Raw genomic sequence first — 17,334 nt, forward strand, 5'->3', positions numbered from 1 at the left:
CACCATACACACACACACACACCACCACCACCCACCATACACATACACACACACACTCCCACCCACCATACACACACACACACCCACCCACATACACACACACACATACATACAGACACAAACACACACACACCCACCATACAGAGACACACACCCCCACCATACACACACACACATAGACTCACACACACACACGCACACACACACACATACATACAGACACAAACACACACACACACCCACCATACGCACACACCCCCACTCACCACACACATACATTTAACTTCTGCTTGCTGCAATTGATTCAGAAACTGAGGATTTCCTGTTAACGTTTCAGGTTCTTTAGGGGAAGCCTTGGCTGTACTTTGGTGTGAGAGTGGTTGCGTGGAATGTACTTGCTGCCATTTTCCAGCATCGTCCCTGCTGGAAAGACACTTCAGACGTGCGGTATTGATTTACCTCCAATCATCATTGGAAAGATTGAACAGGATGTTCATCTCCTCATCCTCCTGCAGCAGACGATAAGCTGCGCTGACGTGATGACTCTCCAATACAGCTCGGTCATTGTACAGGATAGCTGAATCAGATCTAACAATTAAAAGCCAAAATATATTAACTAACACCATTTGAAATAAGATATTCCAATAATGCTTAGAAGCAGTGGAGCTGATATCACATTTCAAACAGCAAAAATTACTTTGCATTGATTTCCCATTATGTTCAAAATTAAATTGATTAAAATCCAAAGGAACTCTCACACATTAGGGATGGCAACATTGATGCAGTGGTTAGTGGTGCTGTCACACCGCTCAAGTGACCAGGCTTCAATCCTGAACCACAGTTACTGTCAGTCTGGGTGTTTTTATGTTCTTTCTATTACCTTGTCGCTAGGGGTTTCAGCTTCCTCCCTTGCCCTAATGACATGGCAGCAGGTTAACTGGATACTGTAAAATACTTCTAGTGTAGTTGGGTGCCAGGACTATCAGGGGAACTAGATGATCATCGATGTGTGTGTATACACACACACACACACACACACACACACACACACACACACACACACACACACACACACACATATATAGTGATCAAGCTTTCCTGTTCATTTAAATGATTCATTATGGGTTATACAGTATGTCAAAATACATGAATTGCATACGTCATCACGCTACCATATGATGCATGCATGCTTTGTTTAAGGTAAAGACAAAGTATAAATGCTGCATGCCCGGACTCCCATGTCTTTCTTTGAATTAGTTCCATGTTTTAAAGTTACAAGACATAACAGTCACATGTGAGAGAGAAAAGGCTATGGGGAAATATTGGGTGAATTGAACTGATGTGAATACTCTGAGAGTTGCCACAGACCCAACAGGTCAAATTTCTCTTTCTACACTGACAGGAAGTATGAAAAATGATCTTTGTACATCTCAGAGTGACCTTATGTGTATTCCCTTTTAAGGTCTGTCAGTTAATAGCCGTCCTTGAGAGGGGAGACAATCAGCCACCATTTTCATTTGTTGCAATCCATTGGAAGGAGAGAACCAGGATTTAGATACAGTAAAAGAAGACAGCGTATGACTTGGACAGGAGTTAGTTGTGGTGGTGTTTTCACTTACCTACTGCCTTTTGTTCTGAAAATAATCTTCAATTCAATAAACAGATCACAGCAAGATGCTTTGCTTAATATATATCAAAATATATGCATAATATTCTCTGTGTCAAAGACTCTGTTATTGATAGTGGAACACTCATAAAATGAACATAAGTGACAGGTCAGGAGTGAGCCTGCTAAATGACTGCCAGGTGAAGTATCAGATTCTCTTAAAATGCTGAAGAAAAAGCATTAATATAACATGCAACGGATTAGGTTTACAGAATAAGTGGAAAGTTTCTAACTATACTGACTAATCAGAAGGAAATTCCCTTTGATTATGGACTTCAGAAAAGTCCTTGATTGTAGACTACAGAAAGGGTAGGACAAGGGCACACACACCAGTCCTTATTAAGGGATCAGAAGTGAAAAGAGTGAGCAATTTCAAGTTACTGGGTGTTAAACTCTCTGAGGATCTATCCTGGGCTAAGGATATTGATGCAATTACAAAGTAGGCACAACAGTGGCTATACTTCATTGGGAATTTGAAGAGATTAGGTATGTCACTAAAGGCACTTGCAAATTTCCACAGATGTATCATGGACAGCATTCTAACTGGCTGCATCACCGTCTGGTATGGGGTGGGGGGGGGCACTTTCCAGGATCAAAATAAGCTGCAGAGAGTTGTGATCTCACTCAGCTCCATCATGGGCACCAGCCTCCCCAGCATCCCGAACATCTTCAAGGAATGATGCCTCAAAAAGGCAGCATCCACCACTAAGGACTCCCATCACCCAGGACATGCCCTCTTCTCATCGCTACCATTGAGGAGGTACAGGAGCCTGGAGGCACACACTCAATGATTCAGGAACAGCTTCTTCCCCTCTGCCATGTGATTTCTCAATGGACATCGGACCCATGAACACTACCTCACTACTTTGTTTTCTCTTGTTGCACTATTTATTTAATTTAACTTTTTAATATATATACTTTCTGTAAATGACAATTTTTTGTTATTACGATTTGCAATGTACTTCTGCTGCACAGCAACAAAATTTACAACATACGTGGGTGATATGAAACTGATTCTGATTCTGAAGACTGATGAAGCTTATATAGAACGTGGTGGTGGTCATATAGTCAAAAGTTATGCTGTTGAGCTTGTATTGAAGCTATAACAATTCAAATCAAAAGCAGAGCAGATAGGGAATCACGTAGGGCCCTTTAGGATCAGGAAAGGGAGAGCTTTTATTCCACAACAATACTAACCTGGTGGTGGAACTATAGACTGGCCACTCATGATACTGACTGACGAGGCATCAATAATTCTGCTACTTCCTGATACCACTCATTCACAGCACGTGAAGTCATTAGGTTCTGACTGGATCTCGTTCTTGATACCTGCTTGTAAAGTAGGAACAAGCAAAAGCCGTGTGCCTGGGAGGATCCCAGAAGCAGCTGTGATTGGAGAACGAGCGGGCATGGGAATAGCATCACCAGCCAGCTTCGTCGATCCGGTGACCGATTTTGCTCCGTGTAGCTCAGCCCAGACCCTGAACGCTGCAGCTTGGGGGTGGGCGAGGGGGTGAAGGTAGTTCGAGTGGGCCGAGAGGGTACACAGGAGTGTCTGTTCCCACCCAGCACAAGATGCCAGCAGTTGACAAATCCATCCCCATCCAACTGGCTGGTCTCCCAAACACTCAGCTGTATCTATGGGGTGTCCATAAGTCAGGCGTTCATACCCCAAGGAGGACATATATATGCTTTCTGGGATAGAAACACATATGTTTATGGTTTAAAATCTAGAATCTTGTTTTCTATATAACTGCATTGCAGAAACATCTATTATGTATCGATCATTTAAAAATAAATTTCCATGAAGGACCAGTGATTTGCTCTTTTCAATTCACTGGACAACAGTGATAAAGTCAATTCCCACAAGTACAGAGTAAAGTCTATGGGTTGACATTTGCATTTTAATTGCATGGTTTTGAAAAAAATCCACTGACCGCAATGACAGTGAATTATTGTCATTACTACTTCACACTGTGTTTGATGAATTGGTACTTCATCAAGAACAAATGGGCCAATAAGAGTTGCAGTGATTAAGCAAACCATTCACAGTTCCATTCTGCAAATGTCCTGCATACAGTCAGTTATCATAGAAAACACAGAAAACCTACAGCACAATACAGGCCCTTTGGCCCACAAAGTTGTGCCGATAATGTCTCTACCTTAGAAATTGCTAGGGTTATCCATAGCCCTCTATTTTCCTAAGCTCCATGTAACTATCCAAAAGCCTCTTAAAAGACCCTATCGTATCCGCCTCCACCACCGTAGCCAGCAGCCCATTCCACGCACTTACCGCTCTCTGCATAAAAAACTTACCCCTAACATCTCCTCTGTACCTACTCCCAAGCACCTTAAACCTGTGCCCTCTTGTGGCAGCCATTTCAGCCCTGGGAAAAAGCCTCTGACTATCCACACAATCAATGCCTCTCATCATCTTATACACCTCTGTTTCAGACAGAATTAGTACTTGTAGCCATGCAATGGTTACTCAGCTGGTGTGCACAGGGGAAGTGGAATAATGCTCTCAGAATTGGACCTGTAGGGTGAAAACTACCGTTTGTAGATCTCTACTGAACCCCATGCTCAGTCAACCCTTGGCCAAATTATTCTTACAGTATATACAGACAAACTGATGACCATCAATTTCTTCTCAGGCAGTGGGTGATCTGAGTTAAGTACACAGTGTATTATTGCCCATCTGAAGATGGTAATGGAAAGCGCTGCTGTAAACATGAAATCTTGCTTATACAGCTAAGCATCTTACTAAATCCTTTCTAAATGCAAATAAGTGTATGTGTGGGTGGGGGAACAAAGGAGGTAGTAAATGAATTTCCCTCAAGAAAACTTTAGTGAAAGAGTTGACAACTTTCATGGTTACTTTAACAGATAGCAGTAGACGATTTCACAACCTACCACCATGGAAAATAAACTCGAGATCTTTATGTTGCTTGTTTAAGTTTTTTTTCCAGTTTTCTATGTTTTCTTCCTTGTTGCCGATTGGTAGTTTGGGGTTGAGGGTGGGCTATGTGAGGGAGGGGTTGGTGATTTGGAGTCTGATGTTCTCGTTGGTTTTCCTGTATGGGCCATCTGTTGGTTTTTGTGTGTGGGAGAGGGGGTTGGTGGTACAGGGTCTGATGTTCTCCATGGTTTTCCTGTATGGGCCATCTGTTGGTTTTTGTGTGTGGGAGAGGGGGTTGGTGGTACAGGGTCTGATGTTCTCCATGGTTTTCCTGTATGGGCAATATATTTGTGTGTGGGAGAGGGGGTTGGGGGTTTGATGCTGTCGGTGCTGTTTTTGTGCAAGGAAGGGGATTGGAAGTTTGGGGTTTTTGATGTTCTGGCTGCCATCTTCTGGGTGGGCAATCTGTTGGTTTTTGTGAGAGGGAGAGTCTAGGGGCTTTGGGATTTGTGAGCTTTGTTTCTTTTTCCTTTTCATGTCATTTCTTTCAACGAATCCTGTGGTGTTTCCTATAAGAACCATGAATTACAACATGGTACTTTTCAATCAGTGATGTAATAACTTGGAAGTTACAAAGTACTGCATTGCTATGAACCCTGAAAATTCACAAAATAAAATAATCTTAACATCTGTATTACTAACCTGTAAACATCACAGAGTCATCAACTGAGGACAACCTTCATTGGTGTGGGGGAAACCCAAACCTAACCTCTGATGGCTAAAAATGTCAGCAATTTTTATCTAATTTGTCACTGTGGACGTGGATTTTAAAGGTATTTTCATGCTGCTCTTAAAATCCATGTGATTAATTGCATGCTTACATGGGAGGGTAACTGATTTGGTATTTACACTTGTGCGTCTTTGGAAATTGCTCTTGATTCTTTGTCTTCAGCATAGAATAACATGATGAATGGAAAATTTATGAAAAATATGAGAGAAGATGTGTTATTTGAGTAGCGCTTTCTTTACATTCCACGACATTATAAAGTGAATGAATTTGAGCATTGGTCATCATTGAATGAATTGCAGATTTGCAAAGGAAAGCATTGTGAATAGCTTTCTTACGTTAGAGAGAAAATCATTAAAATAGATGATACCTGGTCTGAATGTGGAAGTTGTTTGTTGTTCCAGTGTGTTCATAGTCGTGAATAGCAGCTGCAAATATCATGGCAAATATTTCAAGTTCAGTCATCCAGTGCTACAAAACACATTAGATGGAAAATGGATGCAAATTAATTCAGATCTGCAGATTCAAAGTTTCACAGTAAGATGTAACACCCTCGGTACCATTACTACTGCAAGGCCAACAGCAACATGTTTACAACAGAAAAAAGAAAGATATGCTTTCGCAGAAATTCAAAAGTATTTACAACTAGGTAGTGCAATTGGTTACAATACTTTTCCTAAAGATTTATTCAGTGTGTAGGCTGTGTGGTATAACACTGCATGGTCAGGTTCAAGGAATAATATGTCTGTGCATCACAGAGAGATACAGCATTGAAAATGGTTCTTCTGAGTCCCTGCTGACCCCAAAGTGCCTTTACGGTACACTTATCCGACTCTAACATATTTTGTGTTTTCCATGATCACAAAGGACAATTTACAGTAGCGATTGATGCTAACAACCCCACATCTTTATGGTCGATGGGAGGACACCTGATCACCTGGAGGAAACCATGTTGTCACAGAAAGGGTGTAAAATAGATATTGACAACAACAGACGTCAGAACTGAATCCAAGTCACTGGAACCATGATGCAGCAGTTTCTGTCACTGAGCTACTGCGTCACCCTGTGTAACTGTGTATGCTATTATATATTCCATACTAGATTGCCCTTTTCTACTTCTTAGGCAGTCCCTTGGGATTGAGGATCCAGTCTGGTTTTGTGGGCTTTGAGGTGGCTAATGGGGCTAACATGGGAAAGGTAGGTGCCTCTAAGATGAGCCACACTACGACTGATGAGGAGGGTAGGTGTTTCATAGTCTGCTCCTTCCAGTGCAAAAGCTCTGCTCCCTATGTATGGTTTCAGGTTTGTGATATTATTGCAAACTCTTCGACATCACTGTGAATTGGTCATGACCCTGAGCTTCCCAAGAGTTAACAAGGATGCTGGACTACCCTAAATTTTTCCCAATTTTAAACTGGTAATTTATTCACATGACAGAGCTTGGAATTGGGCACCTCATTCAGGAGTTGGATGTATGCAAATGGCATGACCTGAGTGTAACCAGTGGCTCGGCACTAGGAATGTTGACCTGTAAGAGGACACCAATATCAATTCCCTTGCTCTTCTAGTGAACTTGCAGAATTTTTAGAAGCAGCATTGGGAGTATATTCCCAGTACCTTGAGGTGCCTGTTCTAGGTAGTCTGGTCTCAGAAACACCTCGGTGGGCAGGGATTACTGCTACATAGTAGGGCGCAAGTTTTCTGCCAGATCTAAGCTCTTGATCTATCAATACTCTTTTCTTTAATCAATCACAAACTGTACAGTAAAACTCCAATAATCCTGCATGCTTGGGTCTATGATGTTACCAGATGGCAGGTCTTTCTGAATTATTGGATGTTATTACAGTTGATACCCCAATTCACACTTTTTCAGATGTTATGCAATATTGTAATAAACTTCACAGTGAACTCAGTTAAGTTTAATGGGAGCATTGGAACAGAGGCCCCAGTGAGCTAAAAGGGCATGTAGGAACTGGGATTCTGATGAGTGCGATGTGAGTGTGGCAAATGTGGCCCAGAGTGGGAAGGATGTACTGCAATCTGGACTCAGCAGACTGTTAAGAGAACTCTGGCATCATTATCCAATCGGCTAGATGTTTAATCATAAAGACTTTGGAATAATCAGTTTGTAGATTATCAGAGTTTTACTGTACATCAATTTGTCTGTAGTGTTTCAAAGTGTATATAATTTGCAAATACAAATCACAGCCAGCAAAATGCAGCTGACTATTTATCTAGTAGCTGTATACTATTTTAAACACTGTGCGGTATCAGTGCGTTCACTGCAATGGAATTTGTATTTCATGTATCAATCTGTTGTTGCTAGTACCAGCCTCCTACCAAAAGCATCAGTGTGATAAAAGTCCTTCATTATGTCTAGGAGTGTGTATAACCATGACATGTTGTTGTCAGATGCACATGTGGCACTGAAGTGGAAAATATGAATGCCAGATTAGTCACTGAAATTGAGATGATTGTTTAGAGAGTGAGATAGGTATGTAACTTGGAGATGTGTGAGAGACCAGTAGAACAACTGTTTGGAGAATGGATTTGTTTTTGTGTTTACTGAATACGTCATTAAACTTTTAAAAGGGTACATCCATGTTTTCAACATTTTTCATGAACCTTGTATGTCAGCCCTGCCAATGGTGCTTCATAATAAGTCTCAGTGGATTCACTTCATCTCATCTCCTGAATAAAACTCTGTGGATGTGCAATGGTGCATTAAACAATGCATTTGGCAGAGTAGTCATTGCTATTCGAATACCGAGCACAAACAGAAATGTCATGTGTAGCCTGCACCAGGCCAGACTGGTGTAGGTTATCCAAGCATCACAATTGCAAAGCCCATTTTTCCAGCATGATCAACTTTCTTCAAGTTCAAATCCAAGTTTATTATTATCTGAACAACCATATATATGCAATCCAATGAAACATGGTGCACCAGAAAACATACATCACACACAGCACAAAGAACAAAATATTAGCATAAATAAGCTAATAAAATATCATTCAAAGTTCATGTAGTGTGCAGCACGTGCAAGCAGTAAACAGCTCACTGTCCTAGTGACAAGACCTTGGTGGTGGCAGGATACTCATTAGTCTCACAGCCTGAGGGAAGAAGCTGTTACCCAGTCCTAGTCCTGAGGCTCCTGTACCTCCTTCCTCATGGTAGTGGCTCAAAAGGATTGTGAGATGCATGGTCAGGATCTTTCAACAATGCTTACGCCCTTCATATACAACACTCACAGTAAATATCACAAATCGCAAATGTCATAAATCTCTGTGTTTATAATTCCCCTAAGAGAGCAACATTAAAAAGATGGGGATTAAGGAAATCCCATAAAATGATAAGCACTTAAAGTGAATTCAGTGAACCAAGTGGGGATTTTTTTCTCATTGTTGCCCATGAATGTATCAGCTAGTTGGATGCCGAGGCATGCATGTTGACTATTTACATGGAAATTATATTAATTGTTCTGTATTTTACCTGGGATGACAGTGCAAAGAACAATTATTTCAGTCCTAATGAAAAGTTTCCCAAAACTTCTGCAGTGGTGGTTTTGTAACTTTAGCAGATGTTCACTGAAAACCCTATCTGAGACAGGCAGAAATCCGAATGATAGAGGAGTCGGGGGTTGTGGGGAATAGGAAAGAAAGTCAAGTTAGGCCATGTTCTTATTAAATATAGAGCAGGCTTAAGGAGCTTGTGGTCTGATGCACAACATAAAACATACAAAATAGAGACATAATGGACTGCAGATGTTAGAATCAAGAAACCAATTGTTCTTTTGGAAGAGGATTTTCAACCCAAAATGCTGACAGTTTCTTTCTGCCCATACATGTTCCTTTATCTCCTGAGCAACTCCAGCAGATTACGTGTTGCATAAAAAGTGGAAGTAGTGGAGGACCTGAATTATAATGGAAGATTTAATAGGTTAGGACTTTATTCCTTGGAACATAGAAGACTGAAAGAAGATTTTGATAGAGGCCTACAAAATTATTGGGGGGGGGTATAGGTAGGGTAAATGCAAGCAGGTTTTTTCCACTGAGGTTGGGTGGGACTACCACCAGAGGTCATGGATTAAAGGCAAAAGATGTAAAGTTAAAGGGGAACATCAGGGGAAACTTCTTCACTCAGAGGGTCATGAGAGTGTGGAACAAGGTGCACGTGAGCCCAATTTGAACATTTAAACAAAGTTTGGATAGTTACATGGATGGTAGGGGTATGGAGGGTTGTGATCACAGAGCAGGTGAAGGGGAGGAGGCAGTTTAAATGGTTCTGCATAGACTAGATCGGCCATGGAGCCTGTTTCTGTATTGTACCTTTGTTTGACTCTAAGTAGAAGTGAGCAATTAGGACACTCATCCTGCTTCACCATTCAACAAGACCGCAGCTGATGTCATACCTCATTGTTGCATTAATCCGATATCCCCTCAGTTCATTAATATCTAAAAATCTACCTTGAATATAGTCAGTGATTGAGTCTCCACATGTGACATGGGTAGGGAATTCCCAAGATCCATTACACTTAGGTAAACCCCTTAGCTTGACTGTGTTGGATTGGGCTGTAGAAATGTTATTTTCTTTGTAGTTTAACTTTCATATGCTTGTTTGAGGTTTTATATAATCACATATGCGTATGGTTGTCTCTGTATCTCTCTAAAATCATCTTGGTTTCAGTGGCATGTATCATATTTCTTGAATTTGGCTTTTTGGTTGGTTACCGATGGAATTTAATGTTATCAGTGGTCTGGTAAATGACAACCAGACCACCGTTCTTTGTTGTCTTTTCCTTAAGCCCTTTCCCCTTACCTTTGTCTGCTTTTGCCTTCTTTGTCTCTCAACATGCTTCTCCCTTCATCTTCTTTGTTCTTGTAACACTTAATAAAATGATTGTAAGCAGCAAGTTTTATGCCTCATTCTTAACTTCCGAGGAGCCTTTGGATCCACTAATTGTGACCCATGGTTCTGGACACCCGAGCAAGAGAAAATCATCAACAACTTATCTTGGCAAACCTTTTAAAAATCATAAATGCTTTAACAGGCCACCAGTCATTTTAAGCTAGTGAAGTCTAGTCTGCTTAATCATCCTTCACAGTATGAACCCATCATTCCATGAATCAGTTTGTGAACCTTCACTAAAATCCGTGAACCACAAGTCTATCCTCCTTTTGACCTGTACAAGATGTTCCATATGCGTTTTCACCAGGGCGCTATGTAATTGGAGAAAGACATAAAGAGAACTCAACCCTTCCTGCAATAAAGGAAAGCCATCCAACTTCTTAATTGTTTACTTAACTTGCCTATTAACTTTTGGTAGTTCACCAGCAAGAACACCCTGTTCTTCCTCAGCACCAATATCCTTCAATTTTTATTTTTAAAAATTTCATTTTCCAATTTTTCTCTCAAAGTAAATAATTTTTTATTAGCAGTACACACAAAATGCTGAAGGAACTTAGCAGACCAGGCAGCATCCATGGAAAAGAGTGAACAGCTGACATTTCAGGCCCAGACCCTTCATCAGGACAGGTGTTGCTTCCTCAGAATTTTTTTTTTGTTTACAATAGACCGCTTGAAGCTGAACACAAATACAGATGAAGGCTCTAAGCCTGAAATGTTGACTGTTCATTTTTTTCCATAGATACTGCCTGACCTGCCACTTTGTGTGTGTTGCTTTGGATTTCCAGCATCTGCAGATTCTCTCATGTTGCGAAACAACTTTCTGTTTTACTTAGTATTTCATCTGATATATCCTTGCCCATTCATCTACAACGCCATCCAGTTTTGTATTCACCAACTTGGATATATTGCACATGATCCTTCCATATGACTCACTGATATAGACTGTGAACAGCACTAATGCCTGTGCTCCTCATCAAAGGCTGCATCCTGAAAAACAAAACTGCTCATTCCCACACTCTGTCTTGTTTCCTCTCTGTGTACCATCTTACTATCCCTGTTTCTATTTCTCTTTAAATCATAAGACATAGGAGCAGAATGAAGCCATTCAGCCCCTTGGGTCTGCTGCACCTTCAATCATGGCTGATTTATTTTCCCTCTCAACCCCATTTCCTATGTATATATGTAATTGGGGTTTATGAGAAGCCTATAGAAATTCAACAGGAAAATATGAACATAAACACGAGAAATTCTGCAGATGATGGAAGTCCAAAGCAACACGCACAAAATGCTGGAGGAACTCAGCAGGTTAGGCAGCATCCGTGGAAATAAATAAACAGTTGGCAGTTCAAGCTGAGATCCTTCATCAGGGCTGAGAAACAAGGGGGAAGACGCCACAGTAGAGAGAGGAGGAGGCTAGCTGGAAACTGATAGGAGAGGAGAGTGGACCATAAGAGAAAGGGAAGGAGGAGGGAACTCGGGGGGGGGGCAGTGATAGGCAGGTCAGAAGAGGTAAGAGTGGGGAATAGAAGAAGAGGCAGGGGGAATTTTTTTACTGTAAGTAGAAATTAACATTCATGCTATCAGGTTGGAGGCAAACAGAATATAAAGTGTTGCTCCTCCAACCTAAGGGTGAATATGAACACATATAAACACACACCTCTGAAAGCACCCAAATCCAGATGGACAACATACGTAGGTACAAAACCTTCACGTATGGGAACATATTCATAACCATGCACACGTGTGCAGTATCACACATAGACATGGTGGTGAAAAAGGCACTCAGCGTGCTGGCCTTCATCAGTCAGGACTTTGACTACAAGAGTCGGGACACCATGTTGCAGTTGTATATGTTGTTAGTGAGGCCACATCTAGAACAGTGTACAGTTTTGTTCCCCTGTTACAGGAAAAATATGGTTAAACTGTAAAGAATGCAGAAAAGATTTAGGAGGGCGTGGCCAGGAGGGCTTGAGTATAGAGAGCAGCTGGCAAGGCGAGGTCTTTGTTCCTTGGAGTGAGAGGTGACATAGACATTTATAAAATCATGAGGGGTATAGATAAGGTGGATGGTAGCAGTTTCTTTTACACCAGTGTAGGGGAGTCCAGATCTAGGGGCATATGTTTCCAGTGAGAGGAGAAAAAATTAAAAGGAACCTGAGGGGCAACAGGGAGTGTCATGACATGGTAGTGTAGTGGCTAGCACAACATTTTATAGTACAAGCAATCTGGGTTTAATTCCCGCCACTGCCTATAAGGAGTTTGTATGTTCACACTGTGATGCATAGGTTTCCTCTGGGTGCTCCGGTTTCCTCCCACAGTCAAAAAACGGTACCAGTAGGTTAATGTGTCATTGTGAATTGTCCCATGATTAGACTGGGATTAAACTGGGAGATTACTGACTGTTGTGGCTCGAAGTGCTGGAATGGCCTATCCCACACTGTATCTCAATAAGTAAGTAAATAAATAAATAGAAAGAACTCACTACCAGGTGAGTTCCAAGTGGTTAATGCAGGGGCAGGCCTTACAGGGATATGGACCAAACACAGGAAATTGGGACTAGATAGTGGGCTCATGGTTGGCATGGACTTGATGGGCCAAAGTGCCTGTATCCATACTGTCTTGCTTTATGGCTTTTGAAATGTAAGATTTTTTAAATCTCTGTACACAAGTTTCATAAGATTAAAGTGAAAATATAGAGGTTAAATTCATCAAACTCTCATCTCTACGTATATATGGATTGGAAAGGTTGTACCTGTCCATTTATGCCAGGTTCCTCTGCAGCACAATGCTGCTGACACTCTGAGCTGATGAAAGCACCCAAATCTGTAACAATGTACAACGCAAATGTACAACATTTAGCTCATGCAGCTCATTCAGGCAACACAACATCGGGGCATGACAATTACAACCTGGTCAACGGTTAAACTCACTAGAACCCGCAGCCTGAAGGAAGGAGCTGTTGCCTTTGTACCTTGGTTTTGGAAGACTAGCTGTAGAAATGCAATTTTACAGAGGGATTACCCGGACGGTACTTACCACAACACCAGTTCTCAGCAGAAGTGAATGGACTGTTTGGGTAACATCTGCTGCATGTAGCAGATTATGATAGGGATTTTTGTATTTTGTATATCCAGCTTCCAGGGCTTCAATTAATGACACAAGGGAAGAAATAGGAATCTGAAATGAAATAAAACATCAGATATAGAGACAGTAAAGAAAGTTTACTGGTATAAAATGCTGAAATGCAGTCTGTTTTATTGGCTTGCAGTGATCAGATTATATAAAGCTGGGACAATCTCCCATATGTTCTACTAAAACTCTGTTGAGTGAAGCAAGAAAAAAAGCTCAAACTAATAAAACAAGAGAAAATATAAGCACAAATAAACCGAACAAAATGTCTTTTGAATTCTGTTCAAATAAAGTTAACAAGTAAGGAGTTTGTACATTCTAGCCAGGCTGCATGGGTTTCCTCCAGGTGCTCTGGTTTCCTCCCACAGTCCAAAGACATACCAGTTGACAGGTTAGTTAGTCATTGTAAATTGTCCCATAATTGACTAGGATTACATATGGGGACTGCTGGGCAGGGTGGCTCAAAGAGCCAGAAGGGCCTATTCCACAATGTATCTCAATAAATAAACAAAAAGATATTTGTGAAGTCTTTAGTAATTGTGACTTTGGTCTAAAAACCTTAAAGACCTAATCCTCATGTCCACCATGGCAAATTATGAAGATGAATGAGAAATTTGTGTCCTAAAGCAGATCAATAATGCCAGGTTAGCTGTTAGTATCACTAATCTACATACAGTCTCGTTATAGGTATAATCCCATTCTGCTCTTAACCTGACCCAACCCTCTTCCCACTGATAGAAAGGAGACATAACCAATGGGCTTAAGGAGGCCATTTCTAATAAAAGTGGAAATCAGAAACAAAACCAGAAAAGGCTGGAAACACCCAGCACATCAGTGGAAAGAGAACTAGGGGAAATGTTTTAGTCAGCATCCCTACGTCAGAATTGACAGAAGGTCTTCAACCTGAAATGTTAACTCGATTTCTCTTACAACAAATACACCCTAACCTGTTAGTTGTATAATTCTTAACATTTCTCATTCCAAATCTGATGCTGAAACCCAAGGAGATCAGAAGCTTCTTTGTGACATTGTTAATAAACATATATAAATAACGTTTGGGTGGCGGAGTGGAGATATGTCTCTACCAAAGGAGGTGTAGACACTCTTTCCCTCCACTAGCCTGCAGGTCACCCTTGGGTAAGGTGCAACACCCGCTTAGTCTCCCCATCCCAATCAGAGCTACATGAAGCCAATGGAGCAGGTAGTGGATGGTCGCATGAGCAGCTGGTACATATCACAAGTCCTGGTTATGTGACCACTGACACCAGACATTCTCTGAAGAGTATTGATAATGGCTGGGGTCAACCATCTTGTAAAGGCACTGCCTAGAAGAAGGGAATGGGCAACCAGTTCTGTAGAAACATCTGCCAGGAACATTCATGGTGATGGAAAGACTATGATTGCCCATGTTATACAACATGGGACACAACAAATATCTGTGGATCGTGTTGCTGCCAGCTACAGGAAGATGTTGGAATCAGTGTGACAGGGCATGTGCAGTCTAACAAGTGGAGCATGTGATCACATTTTCCTTGTGATTACAAGACCCTGTTCAACATTGGTAATATGGAATACTGCAAGCCCAATTCACCGGTTCATTGGTGAGACCGATGGTGGGGGAGCTGTGTGGCCTTGGGTTTAGCGCAGAGTAGGCCTCAAGCCATGGGGTCGCCTGTTGCAGAACCCGGGGTAGAGACGCCGAAGGTGGTGTGGGAGAGAGTAGAGACGTGTTGGGCTCACTGGAGTCCGTGCTGACTGGGTGCTGGCCGCTCCTTTCAGTGCTGCCTCCAGTGTTCATTGGGTGGAAGACAAGCTGGATTACGTTTGTCTGCAGAACGCAGTAGGCTTGTTCTTGCCAACAACATCAATCTTTAGGACGTGACACACAGGGACTTGGCACTATGTTATATTGTTTAGTGTGACTGTATGTTTACTCCTACCTTATACAGTATGTGCTATAAGTGCCTTGTACTGTGAGTGTCTGTAGGTACTGTGTTTTGCACCGTGACCCTAGAGGAATACTGTTTCAATTGGCTGTATTCAAGGGCATTCATAAACGATTCAATGACAATTAAACTTCAACTTGAACTTGAATGAAGGAAGCCCACCTTGGGTTTTGGAGGTCAGGGAAAGTAAATCTCTTGATGACTATTAAAAGGTTAAGAATAGAGGGAAATTGGAAGGCCAAAGAGAGGGTACGAAAATGGATCTGGCAGGTCAGATCGAGGAAAATACAAAGAGATTCAATAGAATCCGAATCAGCTTTATTATCACCAGCATGTGTTGTGAAATTTGTTAACTTAGCAGCAGCAGTTCAATAATCTAGCAGAGAGTGAAAAAAATAACAATAAATAAAAAGAAACATAATGATAAATAAACAAGTAAATCAATTAGGTATATTGAATAGATTTTTAAAAATGTGCAAAAACAGAAATACTGTATATTAACAGAAGTGAGGTAGTGTCCAAAGCTTCATTGTCCTTTGAGGAATCGGGTGGCAGTGGGGAAGAAGCTGTTCCTGAATCACTGAGTGTGTGCCTTCAGGCTTCTGTACCTCCTACCTGATGGTAACAGTGAGAAAAGGGCATGCCCTGGGTGCTGGAGGTCCTTAATAATGGACGCTGCCTTTCTGAGACACCGCTCCCTAAAGATGTCCTGGGTACTTCTCAAGCTAGTGCCCAAGATGGAGCTGACGAGATTTACAACCTTCTGCAGCTTCTTTCAGTCCTGTGTGGTAGCCCCTCCATACCAGACAGTGATGCAGCCTGTCAGAATGCTCTCCACAGCCAGATTAAAAGAAAAAGGCTCCCTAAGGAGACAGTTAGGCAGGAGATGGGTGGGATTTTTAATGACTATTTCTCCTTAGTGTTTATTGAAGAGAAAATCGTGGTGCTCAAGAGGGAAGGAAGCAAGTGGAGATGGTGTGGAATACATTCATGTTAGCAGAGCGGAGGTATTTGTAGTCCTGAGGCATATTAAAGTGGATAAATTTATAGGGCCTGATGAGTACATTGTTGGACTTTGTGGGAGGCCCCTGCAGAGATATTTGATTCTTAGTTAGCCACTGGTAAAATTCCTGAAGACTGAAAGGTGGCTAATGTTATTCCAATGTTTTGGAAATATAACAAGGACAAGCGAGAACTATAGGTTGATCGGCCGGAAATCAGTAGCAGGGAAGTTACTGAAGGAAGTCCTGAGGGACAGGACTTGCTAGTGTTTTGGATAGACAGAATCTGATCAAGAGAAATCATCATGGATTTGTGCATGGTGTGTTGTGCATGACAAAACTTTCAGAATTTTTGATGAGGTAACCAAACAGGTATACAAGGGTAGGGCAGCGTAGTCATCTATTTGTAATTTAGCAATGCCTTCAACAAGGTCCACCTGTGAGAGGCTGGTCTGGAAGGTTAGATCACGTGGAATCAAGGGAGAGCTAATTAGGTGAATCAGTTAGCAAAGTAGATTAAGGGGTGCCAAATAGATTTCAATACAGATAAATGTGAGATGGTGCACTTTGGAAATTTGAATCAATATAGGACTTATACTAAGGAGTGTATACTAGGGAGTGCATTGGAACAGAGACACATAGGAGTGTGAGTGCATTGTTCATTAAAAGCAGTATCACTTGTAATCAGGGTGGTGAAAAATATCTTTAGCATGCTGGCCCTCATCAGTCAGAGCATTGTAGATGAATTGGGACATTATGTTGCAGTTGATAAGTGCTTGGTGAGGCTACACTTGAGAGTAGTATGTGCAGTTTTGGTCACCCTGTTATATGAAAGGCATAGTTAAAATGGAAGGAAGGCCGAAAAGATTTATGAGAACATTGCTAGGACAAGAGAGGCAACACTGCCCCGCCGAGGGTGGTGAGTATATGGAATGAGCAGTCTGAGGAAGTTACTGAGGCAGGTACAGTAGTATCAATAGTGTCATTTAAGAAGCATTGG

General features: G+C 41.5%; 1 protein-coding gene across 4 annotated transcripts in view; it reads right to left on the reverse strand.

Annotated features, from left to right (window-relative positions):
- LOC140200264 (dual specificity calcium/calmodulin-dependent 3',5'-cyclic nucleotide phosphodiesterase 1A-like) overlaps positions 1-17,334 on the reverse strand; it is a 293,234-nt gene that overhangs the window by 116,154 nt on the left and 159,746 nt on the right. For all 4 annotated transcript variants that reach the window (XM_072263358.1, XM_072263348.1, XM_072263338.1 and 1 more), the window contains exons 7-9: positions 13,295-13,435; positions 5,723-5,823; positions 460-588 (exon numbers count right to left, since the gene is read on the reverse strand). In XM_072263358.1, coding sequence (XP_072119459.1) covers positions 460-588; positions 5,723-5,823; positions 13,295-13,435 — 371 coding nt within the window. The remainder of the gene's footprint in view (positions 1-459; positions 589-5,722; positions 5,824-13,294; positions 13,436-17,334) is intronic.

The sequence above is a fragment of the Mobula birostris genome, chromosome 1 (genome assembly GCF_030028105.1).
Source record: "Mobula birostris isolate sMobBir1 chromosome 1, sMobBir1.hap1, whole genome shotgun sequence".
Lineage (NCBI taxonomy): Eukaryota > Metazoa > Chordata > Chondrichthyes > Myliobatiformes > Myliobatidae > Mobula > Mobula birostris.